A 22030-nucleotide genomic window follows, 5' to 3' on the forward strand; every position below is an offset into this window, starting at 1 on the left:
CAACTTGATTTTCAAAGACAAAGAAAAACAGATTGGATAAGGTAGATGACAAATGGCTTAATATAAAACGTTTATTAAAAGAAATGCAAACAAATAACCTTTTTTTGTACACTACAAATGTTATCAGGAGGATGGCTGCTGTGAAATTCCATTATACTGCAATGACTGTAATCTGCTGAACTTCAGGCACGGTATCCATCGGCTCAGCATCCACTGGAATCAAGATGAGACATAAGGAAATAGCTTTGACATTTCAATTCATATGTAGCCATAACATTTGTTTACACACCAACACTATTCAATATAACTTTGCCACGGGCAATTTTAAAAAGTCAGTTTTGCAAGTAGGCTTACTACTTCACTGAACACGTTCACAAAATTAACCAGTATATGGTTAGAATGTTTACTACCCATGAACTAAATGATATGCCGGGTGGTTTAAGCCTACTTGTGGTGAGGTCTATGAGTGGTTCATCTGCCTCTAGGGGTATAGCGATGCCCATGGCCCTCCTGATCCCGTACACACTGCTCACATCTCCTGGAGCCACCTGACTGGTCAGTTGGGCCAGGTTACCAGTCACCTTCTCCGCTACAGAGAGACAAATGGGAAATTATATTAGAGTCCAACTTCAAACCAAAGGTGGAGTCCAAATAAAGATCACTGGTAGTGGTGTAGCTGAGAAATGGATGGCCCAGGCATTTCTTCCATTGGAATTAACATAGTCAAAAGGAAATAGCTTTGACAGAGAAATTCATGTTTAGTCATAACCGTTTCTGGCTGCACTATTTTTACAGGGTTCAAACCAAAGCTTGAATCCAAACAAAGACGTGTGGGGGAAAGGTGACAGTCAGCTGCACAACAATGACTTCAACTGAGATGTCTTCCGCATTTAACCCAACCCAATTGAATCAGAGCCCCCACCCAATAAAATAGACAGTGGAATTCCATTCTCCTTTAAAATTAAAATTTTTACCCAGCCGCAGCTCCTTGGTGGTTGGGGCTAGCAGGCAGATGTTAAGGGGCTGCTTGACACTCAAGCGTTCCCTCTGCGCTTCCTGCAGCTCGCAGAGGAGCTTTGTAGTCTCATCCAACTTCTGCTGGAAATGTTGGGCCTCTGATGCACAAAGACATTCACACTCGTTACTTAAATATCACAAGGAAGCTTGCAGGGTCATCTACAATGGGTTCCATTTCTTGAATTATCTTCAGAGACCTCATTCAACTGGGACTGCACATGCCCTACAACAGCCCAGAGAGGCTGCAGGAGTCAGAAATGCCTCAATAATTACCTTGAGGAAGGGTTTAAGCCTAGGGGATTTAAAATGTAACTCTTTGGCTCTCAGTAGCTTTAGAGAATTAACTGGCATGCTGTTGGGGTTTGCCCTTTGGTCAGTTAGAGCTGATCTTTACCCTCAGAGAGGAGGTCAGGTGGATTCTGGAAGTCCAAGCCGATCACAGAGCCCAGGGAGGCTAGCCTGTTTACAGCCTGCTTGCTCGCTTCGGGTTCAACCACCTGAGGGAAAAACAGAAGGGTTAGGTTAGTAAAAGCATTTTTGTTTGGATTCCAAGTCACCCAGCGCTGCAGTCAGTTAATCTTTGAAATTGGATTGCTGAAAGGAGGCCCATCAGCCAGGCCAGCTCTTTTCTGGTAGCTCCAGTCGATACCTCTGTCAGTCCCTTTCCAATAAAGAGCAGCAGCAACACCCAACCAGGGAATGAGGATAAACTGGACACTGGCCAAGCACAGCAAACAGCCAGGTATAGAGCTGCTGTGTGCTTAAGAGAGGCCTGATGCTTTTCTTTCCTCCAGCCTCTACACTGCTGTGACTGAGGAGCCATTCAGCCGCCCAACGAAGGGGGCGCAGAAAGAAAACAGACATTTCCACATCCCTGACAGAGTGGGTGAACAGACCTGGTCTCAGGGGCTGTTGGAGAGAGGCAGTGTTTTGAAGGGGAAATGTTCTTTCTGTGTGTTGGATCATAGCAGCTAGCTAACGAGCCTGCCATGTTGACACAGCTGGAACAGCTACGGCATGTGCAGAAGCTGTTAATATTATCCAACACTGTTGGTGGGGCGGGTTAGCTGGGGTTCACTTCAGCTGGGTGTAGTTGACCTAGGGTGTGGTGTCTCTCCTTTAACTGCTGAGGTTGTCCACGTTTAGTGTCCTAGTGTATCTGAGACTGACTTACCTCCATGTCCTTGTCTTCAGTCTCAGAGGATTCTGTTGGCCCTTGCTCATCTGGACGGGTCTGACAGGCAAGAACACATCAAGTTAGTATTGTCCAAAGAAATTTTAAAAATAGCCATATAATTCCCATGCAGATACATGCTTAATGGTTCTACCTCTCTCAGGGTTTTGGAGTGGTCCCCGTTAGTCAACGCGTCCAGGAGGTTGTCTGCCAGTTTGTACATGTGCTCCTCCGATTTGGACAGGAACTCCGAGAGGCTGCAGACACAATGACAAACACATTACATCAGTGTGTGTTTGTGTATGGTAGTCACATTTGGTCTCCTCTCAGAAGCAGCAGTAGGGTCGTATCAGGTTTACCGTGTGGTTTTAGCCTCCACCACAGTGAATCTCATCCACACCAACAGAACCATAAAATGCCTACTCTCATATACAAACCCAATGAAATACAGGGGCATCTGGACTGTTATGCGCATGCTGGAATGCTCAAAGCTTTGTTTGGAATTATTTACTGTAAAGTAGGCCCTTGTAAATGTCAGATCTTGACCACAATATTACACCGTAATGTAGGGGGAGGATGAGGAGCAACATGCATACCTCTCAGATCCCTGGAGGCTGGCTTCCTCTCCATAGAAGGAGTAGATCAGGTCAGTGTCCTCTTTCCCGATGTTGGCGAAGCTCGAGTCGTAGGCGGGCGCGTAGGAGGTGTACGGACCATAGCTCATGTACGATACTGTGAGAGTTGAGGTTGGATTACATTACAGCTCGTAAACACTGATGGAGATACAGGACCACAGGCTGAGAGCTCAGCCTCTCACAGAGATACATTTATAGGACTATGAAAAACAGGTTTTTATAGAATCACAATCTGACATGGCTACATGACCTTGTCAAATCTTATGGAAAAATAATTGTTGCCCATGAATGGATTTATAAATGGATACATTGAGACTGGTATTTATGTTGGTTGAACATTGGATTTATACATGTGCTTCCATACAAGCTCTGGGTTCAGTCACTCAGATGAGAAGAGGTTATTCAGCCACTCTTGGGAGATGATGGAAGTCGATAAAAGAAATGCTTTTTTATTATTAAACCGTCACTAAGGCCCCTTCAGCTTACCTGGTGTGACCATGTTCCTCTTGTCCTCCTTAAAGCCCTGCAGGGTGTTGATGCCACTCTGCAGCCGGTTGGACATCATGCCCAGCTTGACAGGGCAGTAGCCCACATCTGTAGAGATAAGAGTTGATTGAGAAAGAGGCTCATTTACAATTAAAAGCTGATGATTTTATTACACTTGTTAGGTTCATCAGAAAGATAGAGTTGATGACAGTTGGAATCAATCATGGATTCCTGTTTTCCCATGTTGCACAAATAGAAATGGATATAGCGCAACGAGCTAATTGCAGGCGTGACTATGACTGGACCTACCTCCAGCCACAAGGTCGTCTGGGCTCAGGATTGCCAGTGTGGTGGAACCATCATACTTTCTCCTCTCAAAGTCCAGCTACATAACCAAATAAAACAATAGTTGTATTAATACATTAGTGAACATAAATATTCACTAAATTAGACCATACATTTCCTTTATTGTAGATGGGGTAAGAGATTGGTTGGCCTAAACAGTTTAAGCCAATTCCATAGCCCGTAGCTCTCACCTCACTCTCCAGCCCTCTGTTGGACAGTTTGCCTCCTGAATCGTCAATGAGCTTGCGGATCTCCTCAAGCTCCTTCTCTGCCTGACTGACGACCTTCGACACTTTGTCTTTGGAGTCGTTGTCTTTCCTGGAAGTATTGGAGAACAGAGTATAGAGGAGTAGGAGACTTTCAACTTAACTGATTCATAGGGCTTCATTGTTCAATACCAGAAAAGGATCAGCAGAAAATAGGAATTTATTTTGCTGGCAGCCATTAGTGATTACAATACATTTTGAAACAGTCATAACATCTAAATCTAATAGAGAATACATCTCATGCTGTAGCTACAGTACATGTTCCCAATGAATATGCTGCCAGTATACTTTCAATCAAACTTCACATCAAATCTTATAAGTCCTCATGCTGTAGTCTGTTACTTGCAAAAGCATTTCAAATAAAAATGTATTTGTCACATGCCCCAAATACAACAGGTAAGAGTAGTGTACATTCTACAAGCATGGCCTTTTTCACCTCGTAGCTAAGTAACCCAAAACCTAAGTTGCATTGTGATTGGACAAAAGCAATGACTGTACAGCTCCTCCCTAGAACTAATTTTTATCAGACCTTAGTGAAATGCTTACTTCAAGCCCTTAACCAACAATGCAGTTAAGAAAATACCTTAAAGAAAACAGAATTTTCTACCCATTACACCTCAGTGGGGTTTACAAGGACAACAACTCAGAGAGTGATTGGTGTGAAAGGTACTGCATAGTGCTGACTAAACACAAGACCTGACACGCTCAAAGGCATTCCTTTCATTATCGCTCATCCTCCAGCCAGTCTGTGGAAAGAACTGATCCACCAAACACTTGGGAGAACAAGCCCTCAGCACTTGGACACTATCCATGACTTAACATTAGTGTGTAATACTGCTTGCTTGCTTCTTGGTTGGGATCTGTATTTGGTAAATGGCCAAGAACAGCTTCTCACAGTCTAAGCACCGTAACCACTATCGGAAGTCTATATATTAGTCTATGTAAACTGTGTCTGAGATCAATATCCATACATGATGACTCTCCAAGCAATTAATAACTAAAAGCATATTGTCAGTGTTCATGTGCAGGGTAAAGTTACACGGTACCTGGGAGTGTTTGGTGCAGACTGGGTAGTCTCGCTAGGATCTGTGGGGCTGGGACCGTCTTTACACTGGTCCATGCTTGAGTTTCCCACCTCTCCAGTCTTACTTGACCGGTTGGCTGGGTTTTCTAGGTCAGCCATGAACTCAATACTCTGCCTCAGGCTCTCAAGCCTCTCAAGCCTCTCCTGTGGGACAGCGAGAGAGACAAGAGTTTATGCCATAATCTGTCGTGTTCCAATCTCAGGGTCTTGTGATTAGTCTTCTGGGGCCCCAATTATCAACAAAACATTGTGGTGAAAATTAATATCTAAACATTCAGAGGTATGAATATGGTGCCCTCTGCTGTTAGTATGTGGCAACTAGTGATTATTTCACCCAGGCACACATGGCCAGTTTACTATACACAGATTAAGCCTAATCCAGGACTAAAACCCATTCTCAAGAGAAGATCCCATATGTATGTGTCAAGTTTCCTTCTGTAGGAGCACTCCCCTTACCGGGCGGAGAATCTTCATGCCAGAGTGGAGCAACTTCCTGGCAGCTTTGTGGTAAATGGTCTCTGGCTTGTTGTAGATCATAGCATTCTCACACATGATCCTGAAGTCCACCTGTATCAATGGAGACACACGGCAGTCAGTCACTGGACTCTGCATATGTTTAACATTGGTTTTCTATTTAATAAACACTTCAGGCTTGATTGTCAATCAACCCACTGCTTTAGAATGAGACGACAAAATAAAGCTATTCTGGAAAGTTATTTGTCAAGAAGGTAGAGCAGCTGACAGATGTACCTTAAGCTCCTCTAGTGACTGATAATACTCATTCTTGACTTTCTTCTTCATTGCGCCAAAGTCCATGGGCCGCTTGATGATCGTGGAGTAGCCAGGAGCGATAAGGTCAGTCACAGGGAACGAGAAAAACGCACTTGGGTCTTTCCTACAAGAGAAAGTATGTTGTTGCTTTGATAGGCCTCAATGCAACAGCTATTTTACCAGGTAAGTTGACTGAGAACACATTCTCATTTACAGCAACGACCTGGGGAATAGTTACAGGGGAGAGGAGGGGGGATATATGAGCCAATTGGAAGCTAGGGATGATTAGGTGGCCATATGAGTGCTAGATTGAGAATTTAGCTGGGATACCAGGTTTTTATTTGACTAGGCAAGTCATTAAGAACCAATTCTTATTTACAATGACGGCCAAACCCTAACAACGCTGGACCAAATGTGAGCCACCCTATGGGACTCCCAATCACGGCCGGTTTGTGATACAGCCTGGAATCAAACCAGGGTCTGTAGTGACGCCTCTAGTACGGAGATGCAGTGCCTTAGACCGCTGCGCCCCTACTCTTAAAATAATTGCCATGGGATCTTTAGTGACCATAGTGTAAGGACACCCGTTTGAAGTCCCATCTGAAAGACGGCACCCTACACAGGGGTGCACTACTCTGGGGCATCGGGATATGTTTAGACCAGAGGAAACAGACTGCTAATCAATTCAATTACAATTTCTTAGTAACAAGCTTCACCTTTGGAGCTGTCTGATGAGTTGACTCGAGGCTTCCTGCAGTGGGGTCAGTTCTTTCTCTGAGAATGAGAGAGAGAGAAAAAGCACACGAGGGAGTGAGGTGGGTAAAGAAGAGATTAAGAAAGATAAATAATGCTTAATATGACTTTATATATCAATAGAAATTAATGGCCAAGAAAGGATTATGGAAAAGTGGCAGCCATTGTAGAAACTGGCAAGTAAGTTACCTTCCACTTTATTCAAGGAGGATGCCAGATCAGAATGGATAGGGGTCCTGCTCGCCTCCCTATCATCCCAGTCTGTATCAGCGTCCTGTCCCTTCTTCTTCTTCTTCTTCTTCTTCGTCATCTAAATGCACCATATAAACATGTTTGACACAATTATAATGTTTGATAGATCACCTAGGAGTCAGTCTATTGGCCAAATAAACCCCTTTTTGAATTCTGAAAATCAAAAGCCACTTCAACGTTTAAGTATTGGGCTCTTGAGCAAATCCATGTTGTCAGAGCTGAATTCCCCAACAGGATGGTCTCTGCTCCACTCAGTTGGTGGAGTTCAGACACTTAAACATAGGTTGAGTTTAGTCAGCTAGCACCACCCATGGCATTCCATGGAATTAAATGGCAGCTAGACATTCCACTCAAAAACAGTACACAAAGGTAAACATGGGCTGTAATGAAAATATGGATTCCCAAACTCACCTTTTTCTTGTCATCAACTGGTGACATGGTATCGATCCTTTCCTTATCCTTTTTCTTCTTTTTCTTGTCCTTGTGTTTCTCTAAATCTGGATGTTCATCAAATGTGTTTTCAAAGCTCGAGCTTCCAGTCGTCACCTCATTTCCAGCAACCTTGAGAACCAACTTAAGAGGTCTATCCCCGTACTCTGTAGGTGGGACACATTGGGTTAGCTTTAAGTATATTTCAAAATATTTGATCGTAACCAACTCAAGTTGCTGCTGACAGTTCACTTGCCAGCTCGCTCAACTGTGAGGTATCCAACTAGTTAGCTAACTTAACTTGCTATGTTGCAAACAACAACGTTAGCTAACGTTACCTCCCTACCTGGCTAAAATATGTAAATAGCTAACTTGTAGTGAATTCAAATGGGTGATTATGCGTAAGCTAACCAAAGCTCGCGCGAAAACAGCTATGAAGCGCAAGCCTTTTAATTGTCCCAAGGAATTCAACCAATACCAGCGCATTGGCGATCTAAATGTGTCTTACCTTCATATTTTTCAGACTTGTGCTTTTTATGCTTCTTGCCCATTATTTATATGTGTTTAATCTTTACGCTAGCTAACAACAATGTTATTCTTGGTTTTCTCTCCTGGAAGGAATAGCAATCGATTGCAGCGTGCTTGTTTGGTGCAGCGCCGCATGTCGGCTGGAGGTAAAATCACATTATTTTATCACCACGTGCAATGTTTATTTGTAGATAAGCCAAACCTACCTAACGTGTCCGTGTTGTAAATAAGAATTTGTTGTGAACAGACTTGCCATATATATATATATATATATATATATATATATATATATATATATATATTAAATTACATAAGAATGTATCAACTTTAGCCACCTGTAGGGGGTGTGATTAACACAGTATTGGTCTCAAGGTTTTCCTAAGACTTCTAAACTAGACAGTGGTATCAAAAGCAATGTAGGCCTATAGTACATTTGTACATTTTTTAATGTATTTTTTATTTCACCTTTATTTAACCAGGTAGGCCAGTTGAGAACAAGTACTCATTTACAACTGTGACCTGGCCAAGATAAAGCAAAGCAGTGCGACAAAAACAACAACAACACAGAGTTACACATAAACAAACGTACAGTCAATAACACAATAGAAAAATATATGCACAGTTTGTGCAAATGTAGAAGAGTAGGGAGGTAAGGCAATAAATAGGCCATAGAGGCAAAATAATTACAATTTAGCATTAACACTGGAGTGATAGAGGTGCAGATGATGATGTGCAAGTAAAGATACTGGGGTGCAAAAGAGCAAGAGGATAAATAACAATGTGGGGATGAGGTAGTTGGTTGTGCCATTTACAGATTGGCTGTGTACAGGTACAGTGATCGGTAAGCTGGTCTGACAGCTGATGCTTAAAGTTAGAGAGGGAGATATAAGACTCCAGCTTCAGTGATTTTTGCAATTTGTTCCAGTCATTGGCAGCAGAGAACTGGAAGGAAATGTGGCCAAAGGAAGTGTTTGCTTTTTGGGATGACCAGTGAAATATACCTGCTGGAGCACGTGCTACGGGTGGGTGTTGCTATGGTGACCAGTGAGCTCAGGTAAGGCGGGGCTTTACCTAGCATAGACTTATAGATGACCTGGAGCCAGTGGGTTTGGCGAAGAATATGTAGGGAGGGCCAGCCAACGAGAGCATAGAGGTCGCAGTGGTGGGTAGTATATGGGGCTTTGGTGACAAAACGGATGGCACTGTGATAGACTACATCCAGTTTGTTGAGTAGAGTGTTGGAGGTTATTTTGTAAATTACATTGCCAAAGTCAAGGATCGTTAGGTTAGTCAGTTTTACGAGGGTATGTTTGGCAGCATGAGTGAAGGAGGCTTTGTTGTGAAATAGGAAGCCGATTCTAGATTTAATTTTGGATTGGAGATGCTTAATGTGAGTCTGGAAGGAGAGTTTACAGTCTAACCAGACACCTAGGTATTTGTAGTTGTCCACATTTTCAAAGTCAGAACCGTCCAGAGTAGTGATGCTAGTCGGGCAGGAGGGTGCGGGCAGCAAATCGATTGAAGAGCATGCACTTAGTTTTACTTGCATTTAAAAGCAGTTGGAGGCCATGGAAGGAGTGTTGTATGGCATTGAAGCTTGTTTGGAGGTTTGTTAGTGTCCAAAGAAGGGCCAGATGTATACAGAATGGTGTCGTTTGCGTAGAGGTGGATCAGAGTATCACCAGCAGCAAGAGCGACATAATAATCAGAGAAAAGAGTCGGCCCGAGAATTGAGCCCTGTGGCACCCCCATAGAGACTGCCAGAGGTCCGGACAACAGGTCCTCCGATTTGACACACTGAACTCTATCTGAGAAGTAGTTGGCGAACCAAGCGAGGCAGTCATTTGAGAAGCCAAGGCTATTGAGTCTGCCGATAAGAATGTGGTGATTGAAAGAGTCAAAAGCCTTGGCCAGGTCGATGAAGGCTGCTGCACAGTACTGTCTTCTATTGATGGCGATTATGATATCATTTAGGAACTTGAAGATTTTAGAAATGCAGGGATGGATGGATATAGGTCTATAACAGTTTAGGTCTAGAGTGTCACCCCCTCTGAAGAGGGGGATGACCGCGGCAGCTTTCCAATCTTTGGGGATCTCAGACGATACGAAAGAGAGGTTGAAAAGGTTAGTTATAGGGGTTGCAGCAATTTCAGCTGGTAATTTTAGAAAGAGAGGATCCAGATTGTTTAGCCCAGCTGATTTGTTTGGATCCAGATTTTGCAGCTCTTTCAGAACATCTGTCTGGATTTGTGTGAAGGAGAAAGGGGGGGGCTTGGGCAAGTGTCTGCAGGGAGTGCTGAGATGTTGGCTGGGATAGGGGTAGCCCGGTGGAAAGCATGGCCAGACGTAGAAAATTGCTTATTGAAATTCTCGATTATCGTAGAAGTATCGGTGATAATGAGGTGATTGTCCTATCTCTGTCTGACGTCATCACATCCTCCTACTGAGTAATTTTGTATTATAATAAATGGACACTTGCTTTAGAAAGGTGAAGCACCTTAAGGTTATCAGATGCCCCTGGCCCGAACAATCAGGCAGACTGGTTAAAACAGACAGAGCCGAGAGGGATCCCAAACAGAGAGGAACGGAGGGTGAATGTAGCCTCTGATGTGTGAGTAACAGGCTTCCCCTCGATGCCCTCTCTGGAGCTAACTAGGATAGACAGCTAGACCACTGTTTGTCACCTATTTGGAGCCTCCACCCCCTCACTTTGGACACATAGGGAGTGAATAAGTGGATTTACTCATAGAAAATGTATAGAAATAAATTAGGTACAGAGACAGTAACTTTGACCCACTAACTTCCACATGGCGGTTGCCTGTCCCACTTTCCATTCCCCTCCTCTGTGACTTTTCACGTTGACGAGCATAGAAGGCCAACCGATCCAGGACACATTTTTACTGTACGTTTAGCTTTCCCTGAGGGAGCCCCCCCAGACCATTCACTACATTGTTTACTTTACATTTCCACCAGTCCAGTTTGCCTTTAGTGTCACGATTTCCGTCTGCTCCTCTCCTTGTTCGGACAGCGTTCGGCAGTTGAAGTCACCGGTCTTCTAAGCCTTCGCCGCTCCACTTGTCATTGTTCCATTTGTTTTGTCTTGTTTCCCCGCACACCTGGTTTACATTCCCTAATCACACTACATATATATTCCCTCAGTTTCCCCCATGTATTTGTGTGGAACTGTTTTGTTACATGTTTCGTGTTACGCGCCAGGCTGGTTTTTCCCCAGGTACCGTGTTGAACCCGAATGTGTTTAATTGTTTAACTTATGCATTATTGTGATTGTTGTTGCGCTTTGCACTTTTGCCATTTAGCTGCACAACCTGACATTTAGTTCTCTGTCGGACTCTCTTTGTGTGGATGCCGATAGATAATAATACTCTAACGTGAACCTGCTTTGAAACACTGAATTGTTTTTATTTCATGTAATATCTCCTATTGTCATTATGGATCACAAATAGGAGTTTTACTTACCCTGGCCTGGGACAAAGACCAGTAAACTGTGAACTGTCCAAAGGGAGAGAGCCTAACTCTTGTACATGGCTTATTATTAGGACACTGCACAGGCTTCTGCTCTGCCTCCTCTATCCCCTTCAGAGCTGTTATGCTCTGTTAAATCGCCACATATTTTACAGGCCGATGAATGACAGATGTTTTATTCATGGAGGGTAGATAGTGTGCATTCTTTGAAGCACATTCCAGGTTTTATGAAGAGGCAGAGGATGGGGGCCGAGAATCCAGTTTCTCATATTCAGAATTGGTGGAAACGAAAAGAGACAGAATTGGCCATTCCGACCATACCTTCCTTTCAGATGGAAAGGAGATTCTGAGGCTCTGATGAATGTATAATTTGTATAATCATCTATGTCTACTCATGTATGGCTATCAAAACAATACTCAACAAATTATAATTTATCTGGATATCAACGCCTCTACATTTTTGTGAAGTGATCATATTTTTACATTTCAAAGTTGATCATTGAGGATTTTAGTTGTATTCTATCTCTACAGCAAAACAGTTTAGCGTTATCACTGCCCAACCTATGCAAGCAAATACAATTTTTCTTTTGCCCTTAAGGATAACCATTTTAAGCAGTGAGGTAAATCATGTCAGTTGATTTAAAAACCCATCTCTCTGGTTCAGCTCAGGCTTAATACTGTCACTGTCTGGTGAGTTCTGATACAGAAGCCTAAAGGAGGAGCAGTGTCGCAGCTTCTTTATCAATAGTCCTGACTATTATCTGTGTTGTCACTCTCTATCCCTCACAAGCCTTGGGAGAGAGAATCACTGTCCAGTCCCTTGAAACTGAGATAAGGCTCAAACCATTCAACACTGACATGTCAAATCTTCACTTTTCTTGAGGAAAGAGCTTGAATAAGCTAACATTATGGCTGAAAAACACTACCACTACACTGAATACCTATAGACATATGACAGAGGTCCTATACGTTCAGTGCATTTGAAGGGATGTACTGTAACTCAATAGAAAGCTGTATAGCGTGTGTCCTAGCCTGTACTCCTACTCCCCAGCCCTTATTCCCAGCCCCATCCTCTGCCTGCTTGCCTGTCTGTACTCTGTACCCCTACTCCCAGCCCCAGCCCTTATTCCCAGCCCCATCCTCTGCCTGCTTGCCTGTCTGTACTCTGTACCCCTACTCCCAGCCCCAGCTCTTATTCCCAGCCCCATCCTCTGCCTGCTTGCCTGTCTGTACTCTGTACCCCTACTCCCAGCCCCAGCTCTTATTCCCAGCCCCATCCTCTGCCTGCTTGCCTGTCTGTACTCTGTACCCCTACTCCCAGCCCCAGCTCTTATTCCCAGCCCCCTCCTCTGCCTGCTTGCCTGTCTGTACTCTGTACCCCTACTCCCAGCCCCAGCTCTTATTCCCAGCCCCCTCCTCTGCCTGCTTGCCTGTCTGTACTCTGTACTCCTACTCCCAGCCCCAGCTCTTATTCCCAGCCCCATCCTCTGCCTGCTTGCCTGTCTGTACTCTGTACCCCTACTCCCAGCCCCAGCTCTTATTCCCAGCCCCATCCTCTGCCTGCTTGCCTGTCTGTACTCTGTACCCCTACTCCCAGCCCCAGCTCTTATTCCCAGCCTCCTCCTCTGCCTGCTTGCCTGTCTGTACTCTGTACCCCTACTCCCAGCCCCAGCTCTTATTCCCAGCCCCATCCTCTGCCTGCTTGCCTGTCTGTACTCTGTACCCCTACTCCCAGCCCCAGCTCTTATTCCCAGCCCCCTCCTCTGCCTGCTTGCCTGTCTGTACTCTGTACCCCTACTCCCAGCCCCAGCTCTTATTCCCAGCCCCATCCTCTGACTGCTTGGCTGTCTGTACTCTGTACCCCTACTCCCAGCCCCAGCTCTTATTCCCAGCCCCATCCTCTGCCTGCTTGGCTGTCTGTACTCTGTACCCCTACTCCCAGCCCAATCTCTTATTCCCAGCCCCCTCCTCTGCCTGCTTGCCTGTCTGTACTCTGTACCCCTACTCCCAGCCCCAGCTCTTATTCCCAGCCCCATCCTCTGCCTGCTTGCCTGTCTGTACTCTGTACCCCTACTCCCATCCACAGCCCTTATTCCCAGCCCCCTTCTCTGCCTGCTTGCCTGTCTGTACTCTGTACCCCTACTCCCAGCCCCAGCCCTTATTCCCAGCCCCATCCTCTGCCTGCTTGCCTGTCTGTACTCTGTACCCCTACTCCCAGCCCCAGCTCTTATTCCCAGCCCCATCCTCTGCCTGCTTGCCTGTCTGTACTCTGTACCCCTACTCCCAGCCCCAGCCCTTATTCCCAGCCCCCTCCTCTGCCTGTTTGCCTGTCTGTACTCTGTACCCCTACTCCCAGCCCCAGCGCTTATTCCCAGCCCCCTCCTCTGCCTGCTTGCCTGTCTGTACTCTGTACCCCTACTCCCAGCCCCATCTCTTATTCCCAGCCCCTTCCTCTGCCTGCTTGCCTGTCTGTACTCTGTACCCCTACTCCCAGCCCCAGCTCTTATTCCCAGCCCCATCCTCTGCCTGCTTGCCTGTCGGTACTCTGTACCCCTACTCCCAGCCCCATCTCTTATTCCCAGCCCCCTCCTCTGCCTGCTTGCCTGTCTGTACTCTGTACCCCTACTCCCAGCCCCATCTCTTATTCCCAGCCCCATCCTCTGCCTGCTTGCCTGTCTGTACTCTGTACCCCTACTCCCAGCCCCATCTCTTATTCCCAGCCCCATCCTCTGCCTGCTTGCCTGTCGGTACTCTGTACCCCTACTCCCAGCCCCATCTCTTATTCCCAGCCCCTCCTCTGCCTGCTTGCCTGTCTGTACTCTGTACCCCTACTCCCAGCCCCATCTCTTATTCCCAGCCCCATCCTCTGCCTGCTTGCCTGTCTGTACTCTGTACCCCTACTCCCAGCCCCATCTCTTATTCCCAGCCCCATCCTCTGCCTGCTTGCCTGTCGGTACTCTGTACCCCTACTCCCAGCCCCATCTCTTATTCCCAGCCCCCTCCTCTGCCTGCTTGCCTGTCTGTACTCTGTACCCCTACTCCCAGCCCCATCTCTTATTCCCAGCCCCATCCTCTGCCTGCTTGCCTGTCTGTACTCTGTACCCCTACTCCCAGCCCCATCTCTTATTCCCAGCCCCATCCTCTGCCTGCTTGCCTGTCGGTACTCTGTACTCCTACTCCCAGTCCAGAGAGGCCATGGGATCCATCTGTTTCATTTCATCTGTGGCTCTGCACACGCTTTGGAAGTCCATGGACGTCTCGGGATTAAAAGGAGATCGGTTACACCGAACAGGGCTAACAAATGGCAGATGTTGTGAAATTCATTATCCCCTGTCACAACAGAGGGGCTGAGGGGACCCAGAGATTCTTTTCCACCTGAAAGCATGCAGCATCCTAACGGAACCATGGGAAACCGCTTCCCACTCTGTGGCCTGTATGGAATGAACATGTTTGGTCTCCATACATTCACAACAAAAACACAAACAGGGGGACACAAAAGAGGGTTTGAAATGGTTTATCTGTCTTGCACATGGTTTGGGTTTGACCAACCCATCAGCACTCGAGTTATGCAGTGTTTATATGCCACTGTAGGGCCAAAATACTATCAGAATTTGAAATTCAAGCCATTGGAACAATCCCGTTTCTATAGTTTTTGAATAACATTTTTGTACAGACATTGGTAGTGCTTTTTTATGACCTTGTACAACCCAGTTTTATGCTATTGTCCATTGAAAATAGTCATATTGCCTATATGTTATTCTCTATAAGCTTTTGCAATGCACTATCATCTAGGATCTCCAGCACATAATCATTATTTCTAAATGACCTGAAACCATGTAATCAAATCAAAGAAAATGTTATTGGTCGTGTACACAAAAGGAATGGCACATCAGTTTTTCCCTGACAGAGATGAACACTGCGAAGCAGATTAACGTTTTCTTCTTTAAACTCAAAGGGAAGCAAGCTGAATCCTATTCAGATGTGACAGAGATGATGGTTTAGGGTCATCATGCCTGTCAACAACGAACAGGGTTTGAAGATGTATAACCAGCAATCAGATAAAGGAGAGATAAACATCAAAGATTCGAGGCCAATCATTCTTTCTCTCCTGCCTGTCTGTCCTGACTGCTGCCAATCTGTCACTGTGATGGCTGCTTTGAGAGTCCATCACTCACTCAATCACAGAATGGTGTTTAACTCTCCTCCTATCTATGGCCTTCACGGTGTCTGTGTGTAGCTTTGTTTTTCTATTAGACTGTTATGAGACTGTACATTTACCATGGCAGAGGTCCCAATTTCTCTAATACAGTCTTGAGCCACTGGAGTCAGTGGATATGACCTGGCTATGGATATGATCTGTGTTGGAAGTTCCAACTTGGAGCAAAGCACTGTACATCACTATGGTGATGAAATCATCATCTACTGTAGTCTGTACTGTGTTGATTGTGTGATTATTCGCTCAAACTATTGCAAAACTAGTTTCAACAGCCAGGGTACCATGTGCTGCTACAGACAGAGGATAATCAATGCAGATCTGTGTTTGAAGTGCTGCATGAGGTCATATCATGTGCTGTCATTAGCATCTCCCGCTTCCCATCGTCAGACCTAGTCTTCTGATCCAATTACTGTAATGTATATTTTATTGGGCTTTACTTCATGTTTTTGTAGTTGAACGTCTTGTGCTTTAATGTATCATTCTGTTTTTCAAAGCTCCATTTCAATGGATGTGGAAGTAATTGTTTGTGTGAGTGGAGAGTTCTCTGATGTGTGACTGGGGGAGTCTGGTTGGGGGTTGACAGTGTCTGCGTGTTTATATGACAAAGAGAAGGAGGGGGAGGAGGTGTGTGTGTTTTCAAGAAGGGGGGGCAACCAATGATTTATGTCGCTCTTGGACTTTTTTCTCTATGAGCCTCTGAAGCCAGTGGTCCTGGGGTGGGGAGAATACAGGGGACCAGTGTTCAAAGCCTGGTGATGGTCCTCTTTCAGATCCTAAGCTGTATGAAAAGTTCATATAAACTGTGTAGCAGCCATTAGCAAATGGTCTCTGAGTCTGCAAACACAATGAGAGTTCACCATACAGACCCACTGATTGGTACTGTATGAGGGGGTAACACTGTCTGTGCACTCATTGATGTTCCACATTTTACGGGGGAAGGAACTTCCAACTTTGGGAGTTAACCTGACATTCCAACCAAAGGTTATGACTCCCAATTTGACACCCAATAATGAGAGGAGGTATTGACTAATTGTTAAAGATGGCAAAAACCTGTAAGGCCTATTTTATCAGAGTGAACCATTAACTGCCCCAGGGCAGCAACTTTAATCTTTCCATCTGCTATACTAACTGCCCTAAGGGTCGTAACACCTATACCTTTCTGCAGCATTGACCGGGACTGTTAGAAAATGAGCCTGCATGCTGTCCTCTAATGCTCTTACGGTGTTATAAAATTAAATCTGCCGTTAAGGAATAAATAGTACGTTAATGTGATTTCCAAGGCCTTGGGAGGGAGAATACCATGTGGCGAAGACCGCAGTAATTGTCTCATTTCTAGACAGATGCCCACAGGTAAGAGTAATTACAAAGGCCCATTACTCCCCTTCCCGTCCATACATCTGGTCTATGTGTTTGTGTGCTGGTCTCTCGGGCAGGCGGGCCCCGCTGCAGATTCAGATTGCATAGGTGTGGCTTTGGTGCGACATCCGAATGTGACACATGAAAGACAAAAGAGGCCTAGATCAACAGAGGGAGTCTCTGCCCCATTCTGCTGCTTCGGCGTCAATCTGGCAGATGGCATGGGTCTGTCTGAGGCCCCGGCATCGAGGAGTGCAGCGGCTTCAAAGCGCCTCTGTAATCTGCAGGAACATCACAGGCTGGGAGAAAGTGACTGTCTCTCCCAGACACCCGCTCTGCTAAGAGGGCGAGTGAGACCGTAATGAAAGGCAGATAAAGGGATTGTTGGGATCGCTAGGCGCAGGCAGCCAGGGCCGACTAAGCCTCACACACAAAAAGAACATCAGGTAGAGAGGTAAGATAGTCTTTCTTCTTTCACGCTTTTCTTTTTCTTTTAAGAATCTGCAGATAAATGATCAAGTCAGTTATTTTGTGATACGTCCCCAAAAAACATGAACACAGTGAACAACAAATAATTACTTGATTCAGTCGAAAACTGGACACACTGTGATAGGTAAGGTAGGGGTATGGGGTAAACTCAGTGGTGAAGGAAGCATGATGAATACCACAAGTTACTTACAAGTGTTGCAGTTGGATCCCTCACTTCATTTGGACTAATTACATCTGACTTTAAAGTGACTTCCTAGTTCACTGCAGGTTTATGTCTTATTCCAGGGACACATTGATGCCTGATGATACCAGCAATATCAAAGGCGCAGCGTAGTATAATTTAGTTTCCTTCTCCCCAGTTGTACCATGATTTTATGATTGATAAGGGAACAATGTCAAATGTAGATCTACTTTATCTTCTCCTATTCTCTCCCCACAGCCGCTGTGGAGCGCCATGAGTCTTACAAGCAAGACTACCTTCCTCCTAATTTGGAAGGGGACGAAATTCTTGGAGAATATTTAATGATTATAACAACTGTATGGATGGTGCATTCATTTAGGCATTGCTATAGATACACATTGGCGCTAATAGTCTTTGTGTGAGACGATTCCCGGGACCACCCATACGTAGAATGTATGCACACATGACTGTAAGTCGCTTTGGATAAAAGCGTCTGCTAAATGGCATATATTATTATTTATTATTACTAGCTACACTGTATATCCCATTGATTTATACAGGAACAAGGATCCTCTCCACCTCTCTCTGAAACTCTTTTTGATCCCTAATGTTCCACAAGTTTGACGTGGTGTGATGGGGGATGTAGTAGACAGCTCTGTCCCAGGAGACCAGATCTAGACCGGTGGTAACAGCAAGCGTATGAAGCTGGAGCTGCTCAGTGGTCTAGATTCGCATGGATGGATCCGCCATAGTCTGCAGCCCCCCACTCTGTTCCAGAGCCTTGGGACTTGTTAGCTTAGCTACCATTTGTCTGAGCAGATATTTTCCACTCCTATGGTAGGCCTACAGTGAAGATTCCTCTACCGTCTTGACAAGCAACTGGACTGTGCCAGCCTGTCAAAGCTCTTAATGGTTCCAGCTTTCAAAACTTTAAAAAAAAAGATTGTGCAGGTTTCTTAGGTTGCCTGTTCATTCCCCATCCTTCCAAGGGTTAAGAACCACACTTATTTAGCGTGGTAGTGCAGATAGGCTTCAGTATAATGTGTCACACCCTGATCTGTTTCACCTGTCCTTGTGTCACCTGTCCTTCTCCACCCCTCCAGGTGTCACCCATCTTGACCCTTGCCTGCCTTGACCCCCGAACCCGCCTACCTGACCATACTGCCTGCCCTGACCTCGAGCCTGCTTGCCACTCTGTACCTCCTGGACTCTGACCATGTTATGATCTTTTGCCTGTCCAAAACCATTCTATTGCCTGCCCCTTGGATTATAAGAAATATCAGAGACCCAAACCATCTGCCCCCCGTGTCTGCATCTGGGTCTCGCCCTGTGCCCTCATAGTACGAACTGGCCATGACAGACCGAGTAGACTTGGACCAGCTCCGCCATGCTGTCTCCCTGCAGGGAGCTACCATCGGGAGGCATGAGGAGCTACTGCTGGACCTTTTGGAAGGGCCACGACCAAGGGTTCAAGGCTATTATGGAGCAAATCAGTGAGTTAGTGCATAGGTAGCCTGCCACCTCTGAGAACTCTCAACCACCCAGTAACCCGTCTACTATCAGTGGTGGGTTTGTACAGCCTACCCCGGCTCCCGAGAAACCCACTTAACTGCTCCGGAGTGATATTCTGGGGATCCTGGATCCTGCCGGGGTTTTCTTTCTCAGTGCTCCCTTATTTTTGAGCTACAGCCATCTTCGTTCCCTTCCGACCGATCGAAGAACGCATATATTATTACGCTAATGTCGGGAAGGGCACTCTCCTGGGCTAATCAGACAGGAACTCAGGTCATTGTCACCTCCATGTCTGGAAGGGAGCTCTCCTGAGTCTCTGACTCAGGCCTCAGCTTCGCCGACCACCCCGTGTGCCTCCACCCCAAAATGTTTTGAGGCTGCTTCTTGGGCCTATGTCGTGGCCGTGAACCCCGGTGTCGTCGCTGTCCCACCCTCGCTGCTTCCTTCTGCTTCCGGCCAGGATTTCCTCCCACGTCCAGGACCCCTTCCCGTCCTATATATCCTCCCACGTCCAGGAAGTCTGCTCCTCCTGGGCACGCTGCTTGGTCCGTGGGTGGTGGAATCTTCTGTCACGATCATTTGTAGAATGAACGGACCAAGTACGTAGAGTTCCACATGTTTAAACAAATGAAACTCACAAAAACAGCAAAGAATAATAAACAATACGTGAAGCTATGCAGTGATCAAGGCAACTATACACAAACAAGATCCCACAACAAACAGGTGGGAAAAGGCTGCCTAAATATGATCCCCAATCAGAGACAACGATAAACAGCTGCCTCTGATTGGGAACCATACCAGGCCAACATAGAAAACAAAAGATAGGAACACCCTCCCCTAGTCACACCCCGACCTAACCTAAATAGAGAATATAAAAGGCTCTCTATGGTCAGGGCATGACAGCTATGCCCTCAGGCGAACCATCAAACAGACAAAGCATCAAATCAAATCAAATGTTATTGGTCACATTTCACATGGTCAGCAGATGTTATTGCGAGTGTAGCAAAATCTAACATTTAATCTAACAATTCCACAACAACTACCTAATACACACAAAGGAAATGAATAAGAATATATGGATGAGCAATGACAGAGCGGCATAGGAAAGATGCAATAGATGGTATAAAATACAGTATGTACATATGAGCATCAATACAGGACTAAGATTGAATCCTACTACACCAGCTCTGACACTCATCGGATGTGGCCGGGCATGCAAACTATTAAGGACTACATAGGGAAACCCAGCCGCGAGCTGCCCAGTGATGCAAGCCTACCAGACGAGCTACATGCCTTTAATGCTCGCTTCGAGGCAAGCAACACTGAAGCATGCATGAGAGCACCAGCTGTTCCGGATGACTGTGTGATCAAGCGTTCCGTAGCAGATGTGAGCAAGACCTTTAAACAGATCAACATTCACAAGGCCTTGGGGCCAGACGGATTACCAGGACGTGTACTAAGAGCATGCACGGACCAGCTGGCAAGTGTCTTCACTGACATTTTCAACCTCTCCCTGACCGAGTCTGTAAATGCCTACGTTTCAAGCAGACCATCATAGTCACTGTGTCCAAGAAAGCAAAATGAACCTGCCTAAATGACTACCACCCTATATCACTCACGTCGGTAGCCAAGAAGTGCTTTGAAAGGCTGGTCATGACTCACATCAACACCACCCGGGAAACCCTAGACCCACTACAATTTGCATACTGCCCCAACAGATCCACAAATGATGCAATCTCTATTGCACTATACACTTTCCCACCTGGACACAAGGAACACCTATGTGAGAATGCTGTTCATTGACTAAAGCTCAGCGTTCAACACCATAGTGCCCACAAAGCTCATCACTAAGCTAAAGACCCTGGGACTAAACACCTCCCTCTGCAACTGGATTCTGGATTTTCTGATGGGCCGCCTCCAGGTGGTAAGGGTAAGCAACAACACACCTGCCATGCTGATCCTCAACACTGGCGCCCATCAAGGGTGCGTGCTTAGTCCCCTCCTGTACTCCCTGTTCACCCATGACTGCGTGGCCAAGCACGACTCCAACACCGTTAAGTTTGCTGACGACACAACAGTGGAAGGCCTGATCACCGACAATGATGAGACAGTCTATGGGGAGGAGGTCAGAGATCTGGCAGTGTGGTGCCAGGACAACAACCTCTCCCTCAATGTGAGCAAGACAACTGAGCTGATCGTGGACTACAGGAAAAGGAGGGCCGAACTGGCCCCCATTAACATCAACAGGGCTGTAGTGGAGCGGGTCGAGAGTTTCAAGTTCCTTGGTGTCCACATCACCAACAAACTATCATGGTCCAAACACACCAAGACAGTCATAAAGAGAGCACAACAACACCTTTCCCCCTCAGGAGACTGAAAAGATTTGGCATAGTTCCCCAGATCCTCAAAGTTATCCAGCTGCACCATCGAGAGCATCCTGACCGGTTGCATCACCACCTGGTATGGCAAGTTCTCGGCATCCAATCATAAGGCACCACAGAGGGTAGTGCGTATGGCCCAGTACATCAATGGGGCCAAGCTTCCTGACATCCTCTCTGGGATAAGCGTCCCGCTAGTGGGACAACTTCCGGTGAAACTGGAGGGCGCGCAATTCAAATAAATAATCATAAAAATTATGGATATTAAACATTTATGTACATACAAGTGTCTAATATTGGTTAAAAGCTTAAATTCTTGTTAATCTAACTGCACTGCCTGATTTAAAATAGGCTTTACAGTGAAAGCATGCCATGCGATTGTTTGAGGACGGCGCCCAACATCAAAATATTTTTACACAAGCACAGGTTTCATACATTCACATATAACGATTAAATATTCACTTACTTTTTGAAAATATTCCTCTGATTTGTCATCCAAAGGGTCCCAGCTACAACATGTAGTGTCATTTTGTTAGATAAAATCCTTCTTTATATCCCAAAAAGTTTGTTTAGTTGGCGCAATCGATTTGAGTAATCCACTCGTTCAACATGCAGAGAAAGGAATCCAAAAAGCTCAACTTTGATAAAACAAGTTAAAATACACTTCCATTTCAT

At 45.6% G+C, this 22030-nt stretch overlaps 1 protein-coding gene across 1 annotated transcript; it reads right to left on the bottom strand.

Annotated features, from left to right (window-relative positions):
* Positions 1-51: 51 nt before the first annotated feature.
* LOC118360790 (bromodomain-containing protein 7-like) lies at positions 52-7872 on the bottom strand. The gene is made up of 17 exons (XM_035740213.1): positions 7721-7872; positions 7195-7379; positions 6721-6841; positions 6495-6552; positions 5758-5902; positions 5464-5574; positions 4970-5151; positions 3849-3975; positions 3622-3697; positions 3313-3420; positions 2788-2923; positions 2346-2448; positions 2192-2251; positions 1412-1514; positions 975-1115; positions 449-589; positions 52-213 (listed from the first exon to the last, which is right to left on the bottom strand). The coding sequence occupies exons 1-17, from the start codon at positions 7761-7763 to the stop codon at positions 152-154; spliced, it is 1902 nt and encodes a 633-aa protein (XP_035596106.1). The 5' UTR covers positions 7764-7872; the 3' UTR covers positions 52-151.
* Between the last annotated feature and the right edge of the window lie 14158 nt (positions 7873-22030).

The sequence above is a fragment of the Oncorhynchus keta genome, chromosome 2 (genome assembly GCF_023373465.1).
Source record: "Oncorhynchus keta strain PuntledgeMale-10-30-2019 chromosome 2, Oket_V2, whole genome shotgun sequence".
NCBI lineage: Eukaryota > Metazoa > Chordata > Actinopteri > Salmoniformes > Salmonidae > Oncorhynchus > Oncorhynchus keta.